Genomic DNA, 20,795 nt, shown 5'->3' with positions numbered 1-20,795 from the left:
AAAATCTCAATAAAGTGAAATATTTCTAACTCTTTCAAGACTTTGCCAGCTCAGGGGGGGAAAAAAAAAAAAAAAAAAGAAAGAAATACAAAGTATTATATATTTTATTTGTCATTACCAGCAAGTCGACATCCTTTGTGTACTCGTGAACCGAAACAACAACAAACAAAAAAAAGGATTGATTTCTTCTGCGGTTAATGGTTTGTTTCAACAGAACACAGCAAAATTAAATGTATGCACTTTTAATTAGATTTATATATATTTATTTAAAAAAAAACTTAAATTATTTTAAAAAAAAAACAAACCATTCCATCCACATCGTCCTGTGCTCATTTCTATTGAAGCGTATCTTATTAGGAAAGCTACCAAAGGCAGAAAATAAAGTCTGATGGTGTGCATATTCATCACATATGTACAAATATCAATATTTCTGAGCACAGGGACTTTTTTTAAAATTTAAAGGGAAACTCCTCGTTGGCCCTGCACGCCCTTCCTTACTGTACATTGTCTGTTTCTCAACGTCTCTCGGCGAAGCAACTCGTCTCCTCTCCAACATGACGGCCCAGACTGCACTGGAATAATTCTGGGAAGTTTTTTTTTTCCCCCCTTCTTCTCCCGTCTCAGAACTGCAAAAGTGAGACAAACATGTTTTAGCTGCAAAAACCTTTCAAAAAAAAAAAAAAAGACATGCATATGATTACTAATTGGCAGCTGTTTTCGTAAAGTATAGACATGCCACCTGAATATTAACATAAAAAAAATACAACAATGTACAACTCACATTTTTGAGGAACTCCTCGGCGACGATACGAGCTCTGGCGTTAACAGACAGCTTCATTTCACTGATCTCTTTATCTATTTCTTCCATAAAATGAATGACAAAATCCACTAGTTTATGCTTGTACATCTGCTCGGTGTGGAAGTTGGTGATGAGGAAGCTGATGTCGTAACCCTGTGAAAGGAAGACGGATTAATGGGAGAAGGAATTTAAAGTTTCCTCTTAATGTAATCACACTCAGTCTGACTCGGATCGTGAACAAAAATATCAGTAAACACGACCAAGACGTAAGTGTGACGAACAATAGAGTTTTGTTCCCGCCGTTACTTTCATGAGCACCCACCTCCACTGGCTTTCTCCTCAAGATGAAGAAGTTCTCTGCTCTCATCATCATGAAGCGCATGAATTTATGGCACAAAATCTTCTCAATCTCATCTGCCTACCTCAGCGGGGGGGAAAAAAAGGATTTCGAGCACTGTTATTCATTAAACATGTGATTTTTAATCCTAATTACACTTGCTGACTCAGCAGAGCTTGACCGACCTGCTTGACAGCGATGCTGACTCGGACCGAGTTGATGGAGCCCTCGATCAGAACCTTCTCCTTTTCGTTGCGGCTGATGATTACAGGTTGGAGCAGCAGTTCTTTACTGCTCCTGCGCGGGAGAATGAACACCGACGCGGTGAGCGTTACCCTCAAACCAGCACGCAAGTCCACAGGGTGGGGGGGGTCAAGAGGTTTTAAACGTCACAGTGGGTCACATCTCAAGGCGGCGCTGCTGGACTCACCTCACTTCCACCTCGGGCTTGTTGTGTCTCTCCACCACCTGGGAGGAGAAGTTCTCCAAGCAGAGGGCGGCCTGCAGTGTGGCACGCACCGCGTTGAGATAGGGGCGTAAGGTAGCAGTCTGGGACCGGGGAGAACACAGAGGGGGGGGGGGTCACGTCGAGTGAAGAACATCTACATCATCCAACTACACACACTTCCTGGTTTCTCTTCAGCTGGCGACAGTGTGTTAAACCTGAGTGTTTCTGGTTGTAGGTCACTGGAAACAGGTAAGTTAATCGCATCCTCGGCTGTTTTCGTTGCAATAATTCTTTGTTACAAATACTTTATAATGCATTTATTCATAGGCGAAAAAATGAGGGGGGGGGGGGGGGGCTGTTGGCCCTCAGACACTTTCATGTGATCAAATGTGGCTCTCATTGAAAAGTGTTTCAAATTTTATCAGAATGAGAAAGAATAATGAGAGTGAAGAAAATCAATATTCAAGCCAGACATCTAAACTTTCTTTGGTAAGAAGCATCAACAAATGTTCTATTTATAGCGCTGAACGTTCATATTAAGACGTCAATCAAACATAGTCGCATTTACAACATTTGTCAATCAGACAGCATTTTTATCTATAAAACGCGTGTTTAGAGTATACCATGGTCACATAGTTTTAGAGGAAATCAATTAAGGCATTCTCAAAGAACGTGTTTGAATAAAGAATCTATCCATCCATCCTTTTTTTTAATAAATCAGCATCATCATCAACTGGTGGTGCAATGCTACTTCACATCTGGTCCTCTTCCTCCATCATCATCATCAACATCACCATGGTCTGTTCTGTCCCTCAACGTCACTCAGCAACAACAGACACCTACAGACACGCAGGCCGTCGTTGACAGACGATGATGGATCCTTCAGCTCCAGATTGACTCACAGACCGACCAGCTAGCGTTAGCATGTTAGCCGTCCGCCTCCTTCAAACAGGACCAGGGGAAATAAACGACCCGCGTCTTTCTACGTCACCGTCGTTTAAGTCCCGGGACGGGAGCAACCAACGGTCTATCACGTCTCCGGTGTCTATTTGATAATCGTTAATCGTAATTTGTCAAAATCCTCTTACCATGTCTGGGTATCAGGAGAGGCAGCTAAAGCAGGAAGCAGCTTCTGAGTGCGCGCGCTCGTTCCGTGAACATACCGGAAGTGAAGAGCCGCGCACTCGCTGACGTGTTCGCAGTCAAAACCATAGACGTGATCGACAGAATATATACAGACTTAAGAGACGGAGACGCCCCATAGACTAGCTGACGTATCAGCGCGGCCGCCATCTTGGATGGGGCTCCCATGCGTCCGCAGTGCATTTACAACTACAACAATCCTAAATACGTGCTTTTATGCTGAAATCCGTTGTATTATAATAGTATTCTAGTTCTCGGCATCCCTCTTTTCACTAAGCGTAGTCTCCGGATGCAGTGAAATTCAATTTGTTTTAAAGGAATAATCAACAAGACTGAAAATGAAGTAACAGATAAATACAGAAATAATTTCAGGCCAGAGATATATTCAAGAGTTTTATTTGACGTCAGAATTTTCTTAACATTGTTGGCATTGCAGTAATTTCTTTTCTGTAAGGAGCAGGAGTAATACCAGGGGGAAAGTTTGATAATTTCTTTAAATGGAAAGAGTGAACATCCACTTCAGTTCAGCCTTTCTCACCTTTACCATCTATACACCGTTACTGCGCATTCTGTTAAAAATATTAAGTACTTAGCCAACCTGAGCTACAAGCAGATAGCGAGAACAGCAATAACAAAGATGTGACTGATGACAGAAAGGTGGTGTGCCGTGTTGGTGACGCATATTGTAATTTCATAGCACTGAAAGATGCCTAATGAGGGATGTAACACATACAGCAGGGATAGTAGCAGTACAAGTAATGTTACATAAAAAAAAAAAGCAAATAATATATCAAGGGATTAATCCACATTTTACACTGTAACTGCTTTATCGGTTTTTACATGTCTACTTACAACACTTGCAGTGTGAGGCAGTTATAAACCCATTAATGCACAATCTTGAAGGGAAAAGGCAATACAATCACCAGAGTGTTTGAAGGACTCTCAGATATTAGACGAAAAAAAACAAAAAACAAGTGAGGAGATATAATTTGAAGCTTACCAAAGGGCGTGTGGTAGCAGATTTTGTTCAAAATCAGTCATCCCTCTAACATTTGAAGGCAAAAAACATAAAAGTGCAAAACGAGTATGTGTTTCAGCTTGGCGTGAGAGATATCAGCCAAATTACTCTAAAATTATATATTCTTATAGATTTATATAGTTGAACTAGATTATTCCTTGACAGGCAAAAGAAAGCAAAAAAACAAAAAACAAATAAAGGATAGGGTACTTGGGATGCTGACATGAGCCAACATCGCCTCACATTAGAGTAGGAGCCAGTTGGTCTGCAGTTCCTAATTGCACTGTGAACATGGCTCCACTGTGCCTCTTAGTTTGAGAGTAGAGGAGCCACAGTTGGACAAATGGGTGACGAGGACAGTAGATCACTCACTAGCACGTCAGGGGCTGTGGGGGCAGGAGGGCCGCCATTCTTTTCTCATGTGATCTTTGGGGGGGAAAAGGATTTGTGAGAGTAGTTTGAGAGCACGCGAGTGTATTATTTTGTGTATTTAGTGGGCAGGGATACATCCATGTGCGGCGTGCTGCGTGAGGGGCCGGTCTTGTTGACGGAATGAACGGTGGCGTGAAGGAGGAAGACCAGAAGGGAAGTCCGCTCCCTGGGCGTGCGGTGGATGTGATGGGACTGGTGACAGGGTGTTTCAGAAAGCCAAGAGAGGAGACGGTCCAAGTTGTCCCTTAGCAGCTGCAGCTTTCTGCAGATGGTTTAGCTCTGTCGTTCCTGTCCAGCTTTATGGGCTCTGGAAATTCATTATACAACTCCACCTCTGTCTCCTGTGGCACATCGGGAGAGAAACAGTGTGGATGGTTAAATAACTGCCGACGCAGATGTTACTACTCCTGTCCATTTGAAACTGGAGCTCACCTGTTTGAGAGCGTTACGTGCAATTGTCTGGAATGCCTGTTCTACGTTGATTGCTTCTTTGGCGCTGGTCTCAAAGTAGGGGATGTTGTTCTTGCTCTGACACCAAGCCTGAGCCCGCTTGATGGTCACCTGTGAATGAAGTGGAGGAGAGACAGAAACAATTAAACCAAATCAAGTGTACAACTAGACACAGCTTCTCTTTTCTCTCCCTTAAATATTGCTTGACAAGTGTCCCGTCACAACAGTAAAGATACAGGCATTACTTTAGTCAATACAAGCAAGAGATGGCACGATTCATTTTACATTTGGCCTTTTGTGCACCTTGACTATTGACAATATAATAAAATGTCTATGCAGAATGGACGTCAACAAAAAAACTATTTCTTAATAAAGCTCAAAAGAGAGACTTCAGAAAATTTAAATGCTTTTTGCAGCGTCGCCATGCTTTATTATTTTATGTTGGATGTGTTCAGTTAAAGTCAGACTTCTTAAGGAACATCACACTATTTCTATTTTACATTCAGAAACGGAGCAACAAACATGAACCACAAACGTAAAATTGAGTCAAGCACTTTGCGTGCTACATAAAAGTGGCTGTTGCACGGTCGTTCCATTTGATGCACAATAGCCAAAGAAAGCAGCTTCTTTTGGCTCAAAAGTGTAACGTGGAGCTTCACACTCATGTGGATAAGCATGACTGACCTACTTTTCAAGTATGTTAAAATAGTCGCTGAACCTGTACCTCAGCATCTTGAGACTGACAGAGACACTTGGCAATAAAAACACTGGTACTAACCTGTCTATTCTCCAAGTCAATCTTGTTGCCTAGCACCACAAAGGGGAAGTTCTCAGGGTCTCGGGGGCTGGCCTGGATCAGAAACTCATCCCTCCAGCTGTCAAGCGTCTTGAAAGTGTTCGGTGCGGTCACATCGAACACCAGCACACAGCAATCTGCTCCACGGTAGAACGCAACACCCAAAGACTGGAACCTCTCCTGGCCAGCTGTGTCCCAGATCTAGGCGAAGCACGAGGGACATAGAATTAGAGATGTTCATCAAGACTCTCAGTACATCCACGGTCTAAATTACTTTGACAATTTCAATTCTCCTCAACAAAGGCGAGCTTCAACTCTACATCATTCCTCACCTGCATTGTAACAAGTCGGTCATCCACCATCACCTCCTTGGTCAGGAAGTCTGCTCCTATTGTTGCTTTGTACTGGTTACTAAACTTCTTGTTCACATACTGATTCATGAGGGAGGTCTTTCCCACACTGCAGGAGAAAGACAAAGTGGGACAACAGGACTCAGTCTGAGGTAATTGGAACCAAAAGGTGAGAGACGTCTCTAACATTGACTGCAACGAAACACAGATTAACATTAGTGGTGCGGTTCCCCGAGCAGGACCGACCACGTGAAAATGGACAGTTGTGACTGTGGGCTGGTTTACTTTAACATTCAAATCACCGACACCAGCCCACATTTGATCTCTCTTGTTTTGTGGCCTGGGCCGTCACCAGACTTTGCTTCAGTTCTTATCCGAATGCATTTGAAATCAAGCTGGAAATTTCTTTTTGAACGGCGATTAACGGTTTGACTGGTGCTCAAACAAGCAGGCTTCAGACGGTGGCTGGCAGTGTTCACACTTCAACATATGAACTGGAGTAACAGAAGAACTGGGCCTTCCATTCAAATCTGACAAGTGTGATCACACCTTTTAAAAAAGATTTGCATTTAAGCAAGTGTTCATTATTGCTAATCTCGTTTTGATTCAATGCATCTTGCAACCTGGATGCTTGTTTCTATACGAGATTTCCACGTTGAGGTTTTCCACATCCATAACCACTTTCACTCTGAAACTGATCTGATAAGCCAAATGGAAAACACATCAGAATCGGTAGCACTGATTGCAAACCTGGGTACAAAAACCCTTCCGTCTCCCTCTGGTGCACAGGTTTAGAAGTTAGACCGTGGCGACACTTTGTGCCCGGTTGAAGTCTTTTATTCCCTCATCGGCAGCCTCCTAGCAGGTTGTTCAGTCGGGGTGAAAACTGCTTTTGTGTAAGAAAAAGCAGCATTTTCATCATTAGTGCCCAAGCTAAATGATTTTCTGACGCGAGTGCTTGTAAGATCAGGAAAAATTCAACTTCTAATCATTCAAAAGCCGTCCCCTGCCTTTTCCTTGCTGGAATGCATCACTTGAGTGAAGTCGGTGATCATTTCCTAAATACTCAGGGCCTCTGCACAAACGGCCACTTTAACAACAGGATGATTTCTCACCTGAGAGCATCTAATTTAGTAAATTACTTCATTTAGGAGGATTTTCTGTGACCTCTTGTTTATTTTTTACATGGACAAGCACTTACAAATGCATAAATAATTGCCTTTGCTGACAATTCATTTGATGGTGATAAAGACAGAAAACCTTTAATATATCACAACAGAAAACTTGAGAAAGAACAGTGAAACCACGTACTCTGCTAATTAATAACTGCTATGAAAAATGCCGTCAATACACTACCTGCATGATGCACCAAAGTAATGACATCATTTCAGTTTCATATTCTTTATATTTACCACGACTGGGGCATCTTATCTCACAAGCGCTGACTGTAAATGTAATCAAGGGAATTTAACACATTAAAAATGAATCCACTAAATCCCTTATCACGGTTGCAACAGAGGTAGTCATTTTAAAATTATTAACATTTTAAACCTGATCACAGAGCCTGGGCATCTATAGACACACAATATTAATCTCTCACACAGTTGTGAAATACCTAATGACTTTTTAATAGTCTGAATAATTGATAATGCCAATTACTTTTCATAGACAGCAGAGAGCAGAGAATAGAAATAATAGCAGCGATTAAGTAGCATTAGGTATGCTCGTATTAGATGTTAATCGGAAAGTGTAGAAGCTGAGCTCACAAGGAGAAGCATTTCTTCTAGGCCATGAGAAAGCTGAGGGCACAATAGTTTGGGTTTTTTAGCCAACAAAGAAGAAACAAAATATGGTTTGAAAATATGGACTTAACTCAAAATGAAAACAATGTCGCATTTAGTTTGTGTTCCCAATCAAAACCCTTTAGTACTAAACACGGACTGCCACTCTAATTTCAGCATGCAGAAGAAAAGAAAGCACACAGTGTTTGTGTGACTCACCCAGAATCTCCAAGGATGATGACTTTCAGGAGCACTTTCTTCCTGGATGTCATTTTGCTTCAGCTGCAGAAAAAAAGAAGAAAAAAAAGAAACAGGAATCAAACGGAGCTCGGGGCCGTTCTCATGGTTAATCACAAGTCACAACATATTCACCAGTTTTCTATTGTTCATGATCATTAAAAAAAACAAACCAAACAAGAGTGACTCTGTTACTAAGGAGACCGGCCTATTGGAAAACATTACTCAACAAATTTGTGTGTTGCGTTTCAAGCCCCTGGACCAATCAGAATTGAATGGCATTTATTCCAGTCATGTGCTTTCTAAGCTGTTGGGCAAATCACGAGGAACACATCATTCTTTCTCTCAAACATGGGAAGTTACGAGAACGGACTTCTCCTTACTATGCAAACCGAAGGAATTCATCTGACATCACTGTTCACATGCTGCTACTACTACTACGCATGTTCTTTCACATGAGGGATTAAAATGCAACATGGCCAAAAAACACTGTACAGGTGTCGATATAACATAATACCAACTTAATGGTTGCTGTATGCGTCTTCAGCTGCATACCCACTTGTACAACAGAAGTATATTTGAGGGGGTGGAGAATCAAACTTTACCCCTAATTTCATTGGAAAGTAGAAGAGGTACAAACCATGGTTCTCCAAGGTCTAGGTCACCCAATAAAACAATGATGGCATTATAATCCACTACTCTATCATACAGGGCATCTTATTAATTATAACAATGACTTTTTTGAGTGTTGGGCAATCCGTAAGTTCCAAACTCTAAATGCATTCCACTATGCAGCAACGTCCATCATTTCTAGTAATCGTCAAAAAGAAGTCTACAAGATTTGAACCATTACTGAAGAAATGAAAGCAATTCATGATGCTAACTCCTGGGATTACTTTTAAGCAAACTTGTGGAGGTTTCTCTGTACAAAGCAGGACTGCTTTCTCACTTTAAGTGGAATGATATACTACCACATTCTTGCTTTGGTCAACATGTACATAAGCTTCACGCCGTCTCGTTTGGGCAAACTAAAACAGTGTTGACTCTAAGTTTCACAGAGGATATCTTGATAATAAAATACAGTGTAGGGCAGTAAGATACTTTCCAGCTTTGGCTGTTATCTGTTAACCTATCGTTGCACAAACAGGCAAAGGAGACTAAAATGTAGTGATTTCATAAGAAGCTATGGAATGGGTTTTCACACCTTTGCTCTGTGAACTGTCATCACCCTGCTATTGACAAACCTCAATAAATCTACTGTTGGTGTGAATGCCTTCGGTGGAAACAGTAGATGCGGTCAGTTTTCATTTATATAACATCTTCCAGGCAGTAATTGTCACTCAAAAGGATTCACATGTGACAAAACCTTATCAATATTTGATAATAGATTCTCCTGCACATGACTGAATGCCAACATTTATTAATGGTCTTATCCGACACTGCTTTAAAAACATACAGAAATGCACATATTGCACAAGGAAATATATATTTGTAAGGATTTGTATGTCACATTGTATTTTCATTGGTGAAATCAGGACAAATCTTCCATCAAGTGATAACTGTCATAAGCAAAGCACACAAAACTTGCTAGACAACAGCTTAACTGAAAACCTGGCACTTCCCTTTAGCTTTAATGTGGTGCAACAAAGTACAAAGAAGTATTAGACATATCAACTCAACCAGATTTCTCCACATACTCAGTTATACAACACAATTGTGAAATCCAAACCTAAAACCAGGAAAACAAACTAATTTTTCAGTTACCGTCAGTACCTGTAAAGTACAGGCACATTCCTTCTTTCGGAGCAACTTTGGCTCCAATAACAACAACACTGAAGCAAACAGCCGACAACAGCTAACTGACATCTAGGTGTGTTCAGGCCACAGTCACATGATTGTAAAAGATACCAAGATGGGCCTTTGATCGTTGATAAACAGCATAAGACAGGAAACCTTAAATTATAATCAATGCATTATGTGGCAGACTTTACGGATCGTATTGTCAAAGAAAGGAAACAAGGTGGAGAAACCAAGTTGAATTAAGGACCAAGATTTACACATTATGTAGTTTACAGTCTTTAAATGATTGTTTATCCCAATTCAGTATTCTGAAATGAGAGCTGCTGGATAGTGCTTGAAGTGTGATGAGCAGTTAATGTCTTTTCTCCCTTTCGATGCCACACAAATAAACAATTTTGAGTGACTGCTGAATTAAATATGCTCTCAGTTAATTGTTGCAGTATTCACCTGCCCAGTTCTCATTTCACACAACTCCCCAGACAAGTAAACATTATTGTAATGAGAACATTCAACAAATGTTTTATTCTCAGTTCAAAACAACAACATTATTAAAAAATTGCAATTCGAAGAACTTTGAAGGATCCCGTTTTACTTTCGTTTTGTCTGTTGATGGCAAACCATCATTATATAATCTCCTGGCAAAAAAACAACAGGCATAGCTGGAAATCACCTCTGATATGGAATACTGACTCACAACAAAAGACACAGTCTATACTAAATATAGATTTGGAAAGCAGAGTTAAGATGCTTCTCAATGCTCTGTAAATCACCCAACATCACTCAGTTTGACCATCTTCAGGTCTGCTGGTTAACTATTTCCCACATGACAAAGCAATGCTCCCAGGGGATAATTATATCAAAATGTTGAGTCAGAAGTCACAACCTAAAAGGAGTAAAAGAGTTTAACATTTAAATTAGCATATTGAAGAGTTTTACTAAAACACAATCTGTGGAACATTTATTATGACATTCATATTATATTCCATAGAAAACGTGAAAAAAACCAAAAGATCATTTTCGAAATGAGGCTGCAGACACACCTGAAAATCCCCCCCCCCCAGAAAACTGTCTTGGAGGTATGTCCTGCAATGTACAGTATGAAGGTAAAGTTAAAAACATTCTCAGGCATGTCGAGGATACCAAGAGAAGAACACTACCGGGTGGGCATTCTGAAAGCACCACCGGCCGAAGTAACCTGAGATGAGCTGTTTGCTCTCTGGGAATAGTTGCCAACAATTGCAATCAATTATTTAAAACAGATTCAAAGGGCACAGGCATATCTCAGTCTACCACTGTGTAAAAAGGTGATTTATCTAAAAAAGAACGGAAAAGAAAATTGGGATCACAATGCCACCAGGAAATAAAAGTTTAAAAAAAAGATGCCACTTCAGTGTTCAAATAGCCTCAAAGTCAAGAGTTTTCATTAATCGTGTTAAGCTTGTCTCATAAAATCCACTTTTATGAGACAGAAGCGGTAAAGAGAGCGACGTGTACCTGCGTGACCCGCGAGTCACATAGGCAACAAACGCTGGCAAAACACATGACATGTCACGTCTGCCTGGCAACACTGCCACGGCGACATGCAAACACTCCGTTCAGGAGACCTGTTGACAAAAAAATGTACTTGTCAGCGTCGAGACGAGTTACCAAAGCTCCCTTTGACGTATGATTAAATAACTCGACACAGATGTATAAACGTGGGGATTCAAAACCGCGTCTCGGTTGTTTGGAGCGCATGCGAGCTTATTAATTAAAAGTAGAAATGTCGACAACTTCACAGTTTGAACGAGGCTTTCCTCTACTAGGTACGGACACCCCGGTCCTCCTTCCTGGCTGGAGGCGACCCAGAGGAGTCACAGGCCGTGGTTGTTTTTACCAGCCAGCTTCTCGGAAAGGAAAAAAAAAAAAAAAACACTGCACCACCATTAGCGGCGACGGCGGCAGGGATTATAAGCCACTGAGCCACGTTAATGAGTCAGCAAAAATCCTGCGTGTTTACACACTGTTTTCATCCAAGAGAAACAAAACTTACTTTCAACTCGTATCGCGGCGGAGAGGAGACTTGTTGGTCGTGTCGGGCCGGCTGCGAGCTAACTAGCTGTTATTGTTCAGGACAGCTAGCGTCAGCGGGCTAACTCGGCGTTACGCTGGCTAGTGGCGCTGATTTGGCAATGTCTAGTTTCAAAAGCGTACAAAAATGAGTTGTTGTTTTGAATAACACTCACAAAAAACGCGTCCTGAGTTCACGAGGCTCTTTAGCAGCAACCGCAGTCGGAATTTGGCACTTTACATAAACGCTCAATCGCCGAACAGCCTGCTAACTACCCTCTGCCCCCAGCTCTGTCTTCTTCCCCTTTCACTTCCTCCTCCAAAACAACGCCTGCGTCTGACGTCACGGACTGCCCGCCAATCACAGGCCGTATCTGGGTCAGGCATGCGCGCGCGCGCACGCACGCACGCACGCTCTGATAGATAGATAGATAGATAGATAGATAGATAGATAGATAGATAGATAGATAGATGTGTGGGCCAAGTCTGAATACATGCAAGTACATGAAAAAGCAAGCAAATCATTTCAATTCCATTTTATTTCTGTGGAATCAAATGAAACAGTTATTTCAAGGTGCTTTTACAGGGAAAAACCCAAGCATTCCATGGGAGCAAGCATAAGCGAGGAAAACCTACCTTTTAACAGGAAGATTGCTTTGCAAAGTTACCAATTAACTTCAAATACATGTTTGTAGTCTGCAGGACTAAATGAAAGTCCACTGAAAAAAACATGCACGTTTGAACCTCTTGGTGAGGCAAAGGTGCTACTCATTTCATGACCAAACAACCTCAATGTCAAACATGAAAAAAATAAATGTCTATTTAGTACTTTCATGGCCAGACATGAGAACCACATATTATCTGCTGGGAAGAATTGTAACTGGAATCCAAAATAACATTCTTACATAAAATGACTGTTAAAGAAGCCTGCTCAGACAGTTCATCGAAATCACACTGCTCCCTCACTAATGTAGATTGCGAAACTGAATGATAATTGGTGGCCTTGATGCGATTTGGAGAGTTAATTTTTGCCATTCTGCTATTTGTCTTTTACAGTAATTATATTCACCCAGTGGATTTGTTTTTGTGGAATATGGAAATTAAGTTACTCTGCAGATGATGAATGCTTTAAACATCGTGGTAAATCTATTGGCTAAATTTGTCCCAATTTGAAGTTTTGCTAAGTTTTAGTCCATCTCCAATAAGCCAGAAAGTCACAAGTTTCATAAATGTATGAACTTACTTTGTCACTTGCACTGACATATGTTTAAAAGTAATAGTTTCTTTTCATTTTAGAGTTGGGGTTAACCCTAACCCGTTCTCTGAAATGTTAGAACTGAAGCTAACCCTAACTAACCCTACCAAACTGTAGTAACGCTGATATCAGTATCATGGATATTTTCTTAAGCTTCACATGATCGTCAATTTTTCCATTACAGTTGCTCTTGGACCAATTCCTCCATTGTATCAGATGAATCCCCCATCAAACCACTGACTCTTAAGGAATCACATATGAACAGTGTCAATATGGAGCCTTGAAAATACTTCTTTCATAAAATGAATTGTTAATACCGGATGTAACATATATTTTTGTTTCCATTTATCTAAAAAAACAGTAAAAGTAACCAAATTTAGGAAGACATGCAAAACAAAACAACCAGAGCACATTAACTCATGTTTGATGTCATTACTGGAACAAAAGACACAGATTAGAAAGGTGTGTACTTTTGTTTGGGTGCAAACGTTGGATTTTGTGCAAACTTAGATCTAAGAAAAGCATCGTATGTGGTCTTCACAATAAGAGTGTGATTGTTTAGCACCTTGCCAGGCGATCTGCGGGACAGTTTATTGTTAATGTTTACTACATCTGGAGACACGAGGATTTCATCAACCGTGTGAGCATGTCTTCTCATGTTTGAATTCAGTTTATTGTGAATCCCCAGATAATAGTGTAGTGATTAGTGCTTTCACTTTATACAGTGAGAATATTCCCACTTCAATCTGGGTTTGGGAGCCTTTCTATGTGAAGTTTGCATGTTCTTCCTGGGTCCCATGGCTTTTAAATTGGTTCTCTGGTTTTCTTAAATGCATTTCACAAGTTAATTGGGATCCCTAAAAGGAATTTGCCTGTATGTTTGGCTGTTTGTGTCTCTGCGTTTATGCTGTGACGGACTGCTGACCTGTCCAGGATGTAATCTGGTTTCGCCCGTCAGGTGGGATTGGCTCCAGCACCCTTCAAACCCGAGTTGGACAAAGCAGCATCGAAATGGATGAATGGATAAATGGATCTAATCACAAAGGAGGGCTGAGAGAATCCACCACTAGAGGGCAGTGATCTCATTTTTACTGGATGAACAGGAAGCTTCATGATTTATCTATCCATGGTTTACAACAATTTTGTCTTATCGTTTTAACAACATGAATATACAATTGTCACTCTGACAACTGATGGGCAAAGTCCTATTTATTATAGGCATATTCTTGCCATAGGGTAAGGTATGCTGGAGGTAAGACAATATGATCTGGAGGTGTGGAATACTTAAACCATAAGTGGGCAGCATCAACAGCTGGCTCAGACATAGAAAGGAAATAATGGTGTTTATTTGATATCTTAGGATGGTATACACAATATTAGACCAGTTTCTTAGTATCCGATGATTGTCATCACAAAACAACCCCCTTTTTTTTGTTTGTTTGTTTGTTTGTTTGTTTGTTTAGATCTTCATCTGGACCAACAATCAAGATCAGAGTGCTGCCACAGTTGCCGATGGATTTTGTATATGCTCGCTAAGCCTCTGAGAGTACTGAACTTGATTTACTCCTATTCTGTGGTCATGTGTGAATGTGTCTACTATGTGTGTGTTTGTTCTCCTCAGTACTGAAGTGTGCGTGAGCACAGTCCTGAGGACTGGGACAACTCTGGTGTTTATAGAGGAATTCCTGCCTTCTTGCACCTATTGAATGTCCAGTCTTTACGGCCCCAAACTCAGTTTGTAAACACAAGTCCTGCAACACAAAAGCATGTCAGTGAGAAAACAAAATGTGTGGTAACAAAATGATGTCTGTCGGGTGACTGAGTTGGATGGAGGGAGAAGGGAGGACGCCGGTGGTTGCAGAATTGTTGCTGTTTATTCCTCTTTTTAGCACACGCTGGACTCACACGGTCATTTCACACACACCTGCAGTATAACACCGGAGAGCAGCGGGACAACAGATACTACACTTCCCAAAACCAACACATGCTACGACTCCACTTCTCACAATGCGCTTGTCATTTAAAGTGACAGGCTAAGCACGCAACGCAGGAGAAGACGGGAGACAAACAAAAAGTATCAATCTTATTGCATTGGTATCATTCAATCTCGATACCAACGTAGGTATCGATATTATTGATATTTGGATCGATCCGCCCAGCACTAGCTCTGAGTGTTTCAGGGGAAGACGGCAGCAGTGGACAGAGGGTTTATTTGTCTGTAGAAAACGCTGTAATAAGTATGGCTCGTTTATAACGTCATGTTGTTCATTTACGTTCATATTTAGGTCCATTAATTGACTGGTAACATTGTCAGTGTTCAAAGTATCGTCCACACTGAACAAAATGTTTTGTCATCTTTTTTCAGTACAACACCACCGAAGAAAAGGCTGAAACTGCAGCAAGACTTGCTTTGGTTTTCTTTTTTAAAGAGTAATGTCAGTGTGTGTAACGTTACACTACACAAGGAGAACACTTAATCACTAACGTATGACTTTATATTAGATTCTCGTTGGCTTCAGCCAGTGTTTTTCAACCTTTGTGTGTCATGGCTCATGTATGACACCGAAGAAATCCTATGACATGCAGACTATTGAGAGTGGGGCTGTAAAGTGCAGGAGAACACTGAGTGTCAGTGAGGCACTAAGCTTGTCTATAGATGTGAGAGGTATCACTTTTAGTCATTTTTGATAACCAGACCTTTGCACTGAACCATATGGAGTTATTGTAAAAAAACAAATCTTGTTTATTCATTAGACTTAAATTTCACTGGCCATATATTATATTTTCTAATTATATAATATTAAAACTTAACATTTTTCCATTTTAATCATCTGATATTCAAAAGCTAATCATTTTTGTCACATTGTTCATGTTGTTTTTTTCATTTAAGAAGGTTGTTATTGAAAGAACCGGTTCAATTGTCAGACAACGTAAGTAAATACAATCAAATGGATTTTGGCCAATAAAACATGTGAAACTGAGCACTTGTGTGTGCTGCAAAATGTGTCCTTGTTCTACTGAAATGTTTAGCTTGCTAGTCAGCGTGCAGTCCTATGATGACATGGTCATTATTCTTTGTTTAAGACTGAAGCCATTTTGTTCAGGAGAAAGAGGAAGAAGAGCGGTTTGCAATGTAGTTATTTTTTGACATTTCTGCTTGAACTATTTACCGATCTGTCAGGTTTCCCATAACCCCCCCCCCCCCCCCCCCCCTCATGCTGAACTCATTCCTACTCCCTTGCAGAGAAGAGAGGAGGAGGCCATATATTTGAAGCATCTGCTGGTTTTTCTTCTCAACACTTTGACACCTTGAGAGTTGAGAGTGAGAGGTGCCGAAGAAGTCAAAATCTGTTATAGCCTTAAAATACATGATGGCAAAGATCTCCACAGCAGTAAAAAGCAAAGTTCGTTTATTTTTGAGGGACAAACATTTAAACATGTTTAACTGTGACACTGAATGCGCAGGACAGTGGGCTTTAGGTTGTGTGTGTGTGTGTGTGTGTGTGTGTGTGTGTGTGTGTGTGTGTGTGTGTGTGTGTGTGTGTGTGTGTGTGTGTGTGTGTGTGTGTGTGTGTGTGTGTGTGTGTGTGCGTGTGTGTGTGTGTGTGTGTGTGCGTGTGTGTGTAAACATTTCTGAAGTTGGCTGTGTGGGAAGGTAGGAGAGAAAGAGATGAGTAAAGGAGGTGGGCAGATTGGTGTGTGTGTGCGTGTGTGTGCGTGTGTGTGTGTGTGTGTGGTATTAGGGGGTGGGTGCATTAGTCCGTGTCAGACAGCAAAGAGTGCCGCATTTATCTAGGAATCTGAACCAGGAGCACCCTCACTAACTCAGAACAAGCAGGAGAAAGAGGATGATGACAAATGAAATGAAGTGAGAAAAAAAAAAAAAGGAGATGGCAGAACCATGCAGAGTAGAAAACAAGACCGACACAGAGATTTAATCTGAAAGGACAAGTCTGCAAACTGTTTTTACCTGAAGATTGCTTGGAATCACAAACAAAAAAGCAAAAACCGCTTGGAGGAAATCGTCGGACCTCTGCTCAAGACTTTGACTGGAAGAAAAAAAACCACATCATCTTTGTATTTCCCATGATTCGTTTGACTTCCCTGAGCATGCTTCCTCTGCTGTCACTGTATATTGGAGCACTGCTGTCCTCTGATGCGTCTCCAGCCTGCATACATCCTCCCTGCAGGGAAAGTCTAGTGGCTGCACCCATCCCACCAGGGACTGGAGCAGGATCGGGTGCTGGAGCCTGTGAAGGTCAAACAGGGACAAGTGTCTGCAAGAGAGGGGTTTCACTTCCAGCCATCTCAGATGTTCCTCAGAAAGCAGGGTCCGGACATGATTCTCCCCAGAATCAACATAAGGTAAGTGACATACTGTACATATCTTGAATCAGGTTTTTTGTTTCCAAAGTAGGAAATCTTGAAATGTCATTGTAGGAGAAAATACACAATGCCACATTAAACTCAGCAAGTGCAATGGTTCCACCACACAGATAGACAAGGTGAATCAGATCCACACCTCTGGCTGTGCATTCACATGTGCCAGGGGGAATAAGCCGGGGTACTATCAAACACATGCCAGCAGGTCCTCCCCACGGGACACTAAACTTGGCACTACCTAAAAGCCATGGAGTAGCCGTCTGCAATCAAAGAAGGGATAAAATTAGGTCTACTTTAAAAATGTCCTCGTCATATGGTTGTGATGAGCTCATGTCCCAACAGGTGCACGAGGGGCATGATTACAAAGTCTGATGTAAGCGTAAGAGGCAGACAGAGTGACACAAACGGGAGCTGGAGGGTTTATGGGTAGACCGAGGACTGTGACATATTGATTCAAACTCAATTGAATAAATTCATTAAATAAAACAATATTAGTGTATCAATAATGAAGACAATTTGGTGGTGTTGAACTATCATGAACAATGAGGAAATACTGTGAAACAGTGTCTCACCCAGAAGTACCCATGAGGTCACTGTCTTGCAGAGAGGAGGCGTCAAAGACCGACTGGTTCAGCTCCAGCGCTGCATGCGCTCTCTCCAGGAAACAGGGGCACCCAGGAGCCATGGGGGTCAGGAGAGCAACTCTCTCGGGGCCATCCTGGCTTTAATGGCAGCTGTGCTGACGGAGTGTGACCTCCACTGTCACAGTCAGGCCCTTGGGGCGATGGCCAAGCGACTTGGTAAGTAGTACACATTTATATCCCTTCGCCTCTGCAACACACACACACACACACACACACACACACACACACACACACACACACACACACACACACACACACACACACACACACACGCACACACACACACACACACACACACAGACGCACGGCGAGCATACACATGCACATAAATGCCAGGGCAGTCACTCCCCCACACATAGTAAACAGAACCTCAATGAGGCCTGCTAAGTGTCGGTCATAGGTGAGTGCATAGGAATTCAACTGCTCTGGGAAGCTTGGCCAAATTGTGTGTGCACGCACATGCACATGCACACGCATACATATTGTATGAAGCCTCAAATTGCTTTCATACAAGCCCCCGGTGAGGTGCATTAAGACAAAGCATCTATTTTCAGGCCCCGACGACAGTGTGATGTGTCCCACTGATAAACCTAATCTTTTTCTGGGTTAACAGAAAGTGCAGCGGTGGGAAGAGAGGGGGAGAAAGACCTGCTTCTTCTGCTCAGGAGCATCACACAATATCCACCCACAGGTGAGGGTACAGGGAGGAATCACGTGACTTCTAATTGGTTGATAGTCTGAATACAAATGTGCTGTGCGTGGCTCTCAGTTGCTCCATTGGAGAGGTTACATCCTCAGGACTGTGCAGAGATTTACAAGCACGGGATCAAAGAGGATGGAATCTACACCATCCAGCCTGACCTACATGGACCAGCAGTGGAGGTATTTTTGATTCACCATGCTCATAAAACACACAGCTCGACCCTCATTCTCACTCCTCTTATTTTAGAGTTCACCGTGTTATCTATGGATCAGTAAAATCACAGCTTCATAAGATCAGAGTCATTGTTTTGTCTCAGGCTAAATGTGACATGGAGACGGCGGGTGGCGGGTGGACAGTGATCCAGAGTCGGCGGGATGGCTCGGTGGACTTTAACAGAACATGGCAAGAATACCGGGAAGGCTTTGGCAGTCTGCAGGGAGAACACTGGCTGGGCAATGCGGCTCTGTATTCGCTCACCTCCAGCGGCCAACACCAACTCCGCATTGAACTTGAGGACTGGCACCAGCAGAGACGCCAGGCTACCTACAGCAACTTCAAAGTGGCCTCAGAGGCCCAGAGGTGAGATGTACTGCACACACACACACACACACACACACACACACACACACACACACACACACACACACACACACACACACACACACACACACACACACACACACACACACACACACACACACACACACACACACACACACACACACACACACACTCTATGGAAAGATGATTAAAGCGACCCCAAGATTTAGACAGAGCCCTGGAGAAAAACAGCCAACAAGTGCACCATAGGGAGAGTGCACTCATTTCATCGTTTACAACGTTTTCGGCAATAAACTACCATGATTAAATACTAAAATGGAACAGCTACATCACAATAATTGGGTTAATTTGGTTTTACAAAGGTTTTTGCAAATTGAATGTAGTAAATCTTTGCTTTGTGTGTCTGTATGTTATTTGGCCAACCTGAAAGGTGTTTGACTCATCGAGAAAAGGAAATGTTATATCTTTTCAGGCTCATATCAGAATTTATTAAGATTTGGCTACAAAATCTGTCAGGAACTATGACAAGAGCGAAGTGGCTGACTCTTACTTAATAAAAAAAACCCAGTATCAACTACATTTTTGGACGTTAATTCATTGATTGGGCTCACAGTGTTTCTTCTTTCACCTTGAGTGTAACTTGCATGACTGTATGTCCTGATTTCATGAACAGCAGTCATTTGACAAAACATGCATCTGATGCACATTTGTGTGTCCAATATTTTTTGAAAATAAATAATACGCTGTACTACAGTTGTTAATAATATCAAACGCAGGAGCCCTGCAACTTATAGAGGAATATTTTGTTTGTTTTTCAGGGTGGAAATATTTTTTAAAGATGTTATGGTGCCTTAACAATCACTATTTTGTGGGTTAATAAAAGTGAATCTGTCAGACTGACACTATATTATCGACATAAAAAGACGATGCTGTTGCTCTTTCTGTCCTGCAGATATCGTCTGACAGCTCGAGAGTACTCTGGGGATGCAGGCAACGCACTGAGCTACAGTAAGCGTTACAACCATGATGGGAGACCCTTCAGCACAGCTGACCGAGACCATGACCGTTACACATCTGGAAACTGTGGTCAGTACTACGGTGCAGGCTGGTGGTTTGATGCCTGCCTGGCAGCTAACCTGAATGGACGGTATTACCGTGGGCGCTACACTGGTCTCACCAATGGTATCTACTGGGGCACGTGGTACATCCTGACTGACGGGGGAACTGGAGAACGCTACTCATTCAAGAGGGTGGAGATGAAGACAAGACCGAAGAACTTTGTGGGAATGCAGTAAAGATATCAATAAGACACTCGGTACACTGGATTTATATTGTCAGTACTGATAATAAAGACCCTGTTCTGCAACTTGTTTTCACTCAATAGATTTAGTCACTGAGCGCACTTCATTCTACTTAGAGAGGCTTTCATGTGACCTGTTAGGAACATGCCGATGTCAGCTCACTCAAAAAAGTACAATAAATATCGCTTAAATGCTGTTTCAAGTTAAACTCTGTCACAGGTCTTTTCTCTTGTCTTGCAATATGACTGTGAGATGGAAAGGCAAGGAAGTCGCCAATAAAACTGTTGCTATGGTAAAATGATACCAAC

General features: G+C 41.8%; 3 protein-coding genes across 4 annotated transcripts; 1 reads left to right on the top strand and 2 right to left on the bottom strand.

Moving 5' to 3' along the window:
* Positions 1–88: 88 nt before the first annotated feature.
* On the bottom strand, positions 89–2,739 carry arpc4 (actin related protein 2/3 complex, subunit 4). The gene is made up of 6 exons (XM_080462470.1): positions 2,673–2,739; positions 1,567–1,685; positions 1,322–1,433; positions 1,122–1,217; positions 782–952; positions 89–626 (listed from the first exon to the last, which is right to left on the bottom strand). The coding sequence occupies exons 1-6, from the start codon at positions 2,673–2,675 to the stop codon at positions 621–623; spliced, it is 507 nt and encodes a 168-aa protein (XP_080318596.1). The 5' UTR covers positions 2,676–2,739; the 3' UTR covers positions 89–620.
* A 357-nt stretch (positions 2,740–3,096) lies between these two features.
* LOC308108117 (ras-related protein rab7-like) lies at positions 3,097–11,969 on the bottom strand. 2 transcript variants are annotated; one of them, XM_080460839.1, is made up of 6 exons: positions 11,624–11,969; positions 7,774–7,836; positions 5,756–5,882; positions 5,406–5,624; positions 4,610–4,738; positions 3,097–4,518 (listed from the first exon to the last, which is right to left on the bottom strand). In XM_080460839.1, the coding sequence occupies exons 2-6, from the start codon at positions 7,824–7,826 to the stop codon at positions 4,423–4,425; spliced, it is 624 nt and encodes a 207-aa protein (XP_080316965.1). In that variant the 5' UTR covers positions 7,827–7,836; positions 11,624–11,969; the 3' UTR covers positions 3,097–4,422. The 2 variants fall into 2 exon arrangements, with proteins under 2 accessions (XP_080316965.1, XP_080316966.1); XM_080460840.1 differs by having other exon boundaries at positions 3,109–4,518; positions 11,817–11,952.
* Positions 11,970–16,530: 4,561 nt separating this feature from the next.
* On the top strand, positions 16,531–20,795 carry LOC308108018 (fibrinogen-like protein 1). Its single transcript, XM_080460667.1, has 6 exons — positions 16,531–17,260; positions 17,883–18,078; positions 18,536–18,613; positions 18,692–18,804; positions 18,942–19,204; positions 20,139–20,795. The coding sequence occupies exons 1-6, from the start codon at positions 16,982–16,984 to the stop codon at positions 20,479–20,481; spliced, it is 1,272 nt and encodes a 423-aa protein (XP_080316793.1). The 5' UTR covers positions 16,531–16,981; the 3' UTR covers positions 20,482–20,795.

This window comes from Lipophrys pholis (genome assembly GCF_963383615.2).
Source record: "Lipophrys pholis genome assembly, chromosome: 4".
Lineage (NCBI taxonomy): Eukaryota > Metazoa > Chordata > Actinopteri > Blenniiformes > Blenniidae > Lipophrys > Lipophrys pholis.
Note: the sequence above shows the minus strand (reverse complement) of the source record. Positions and strands in the feature narration are given on the sequence as shown.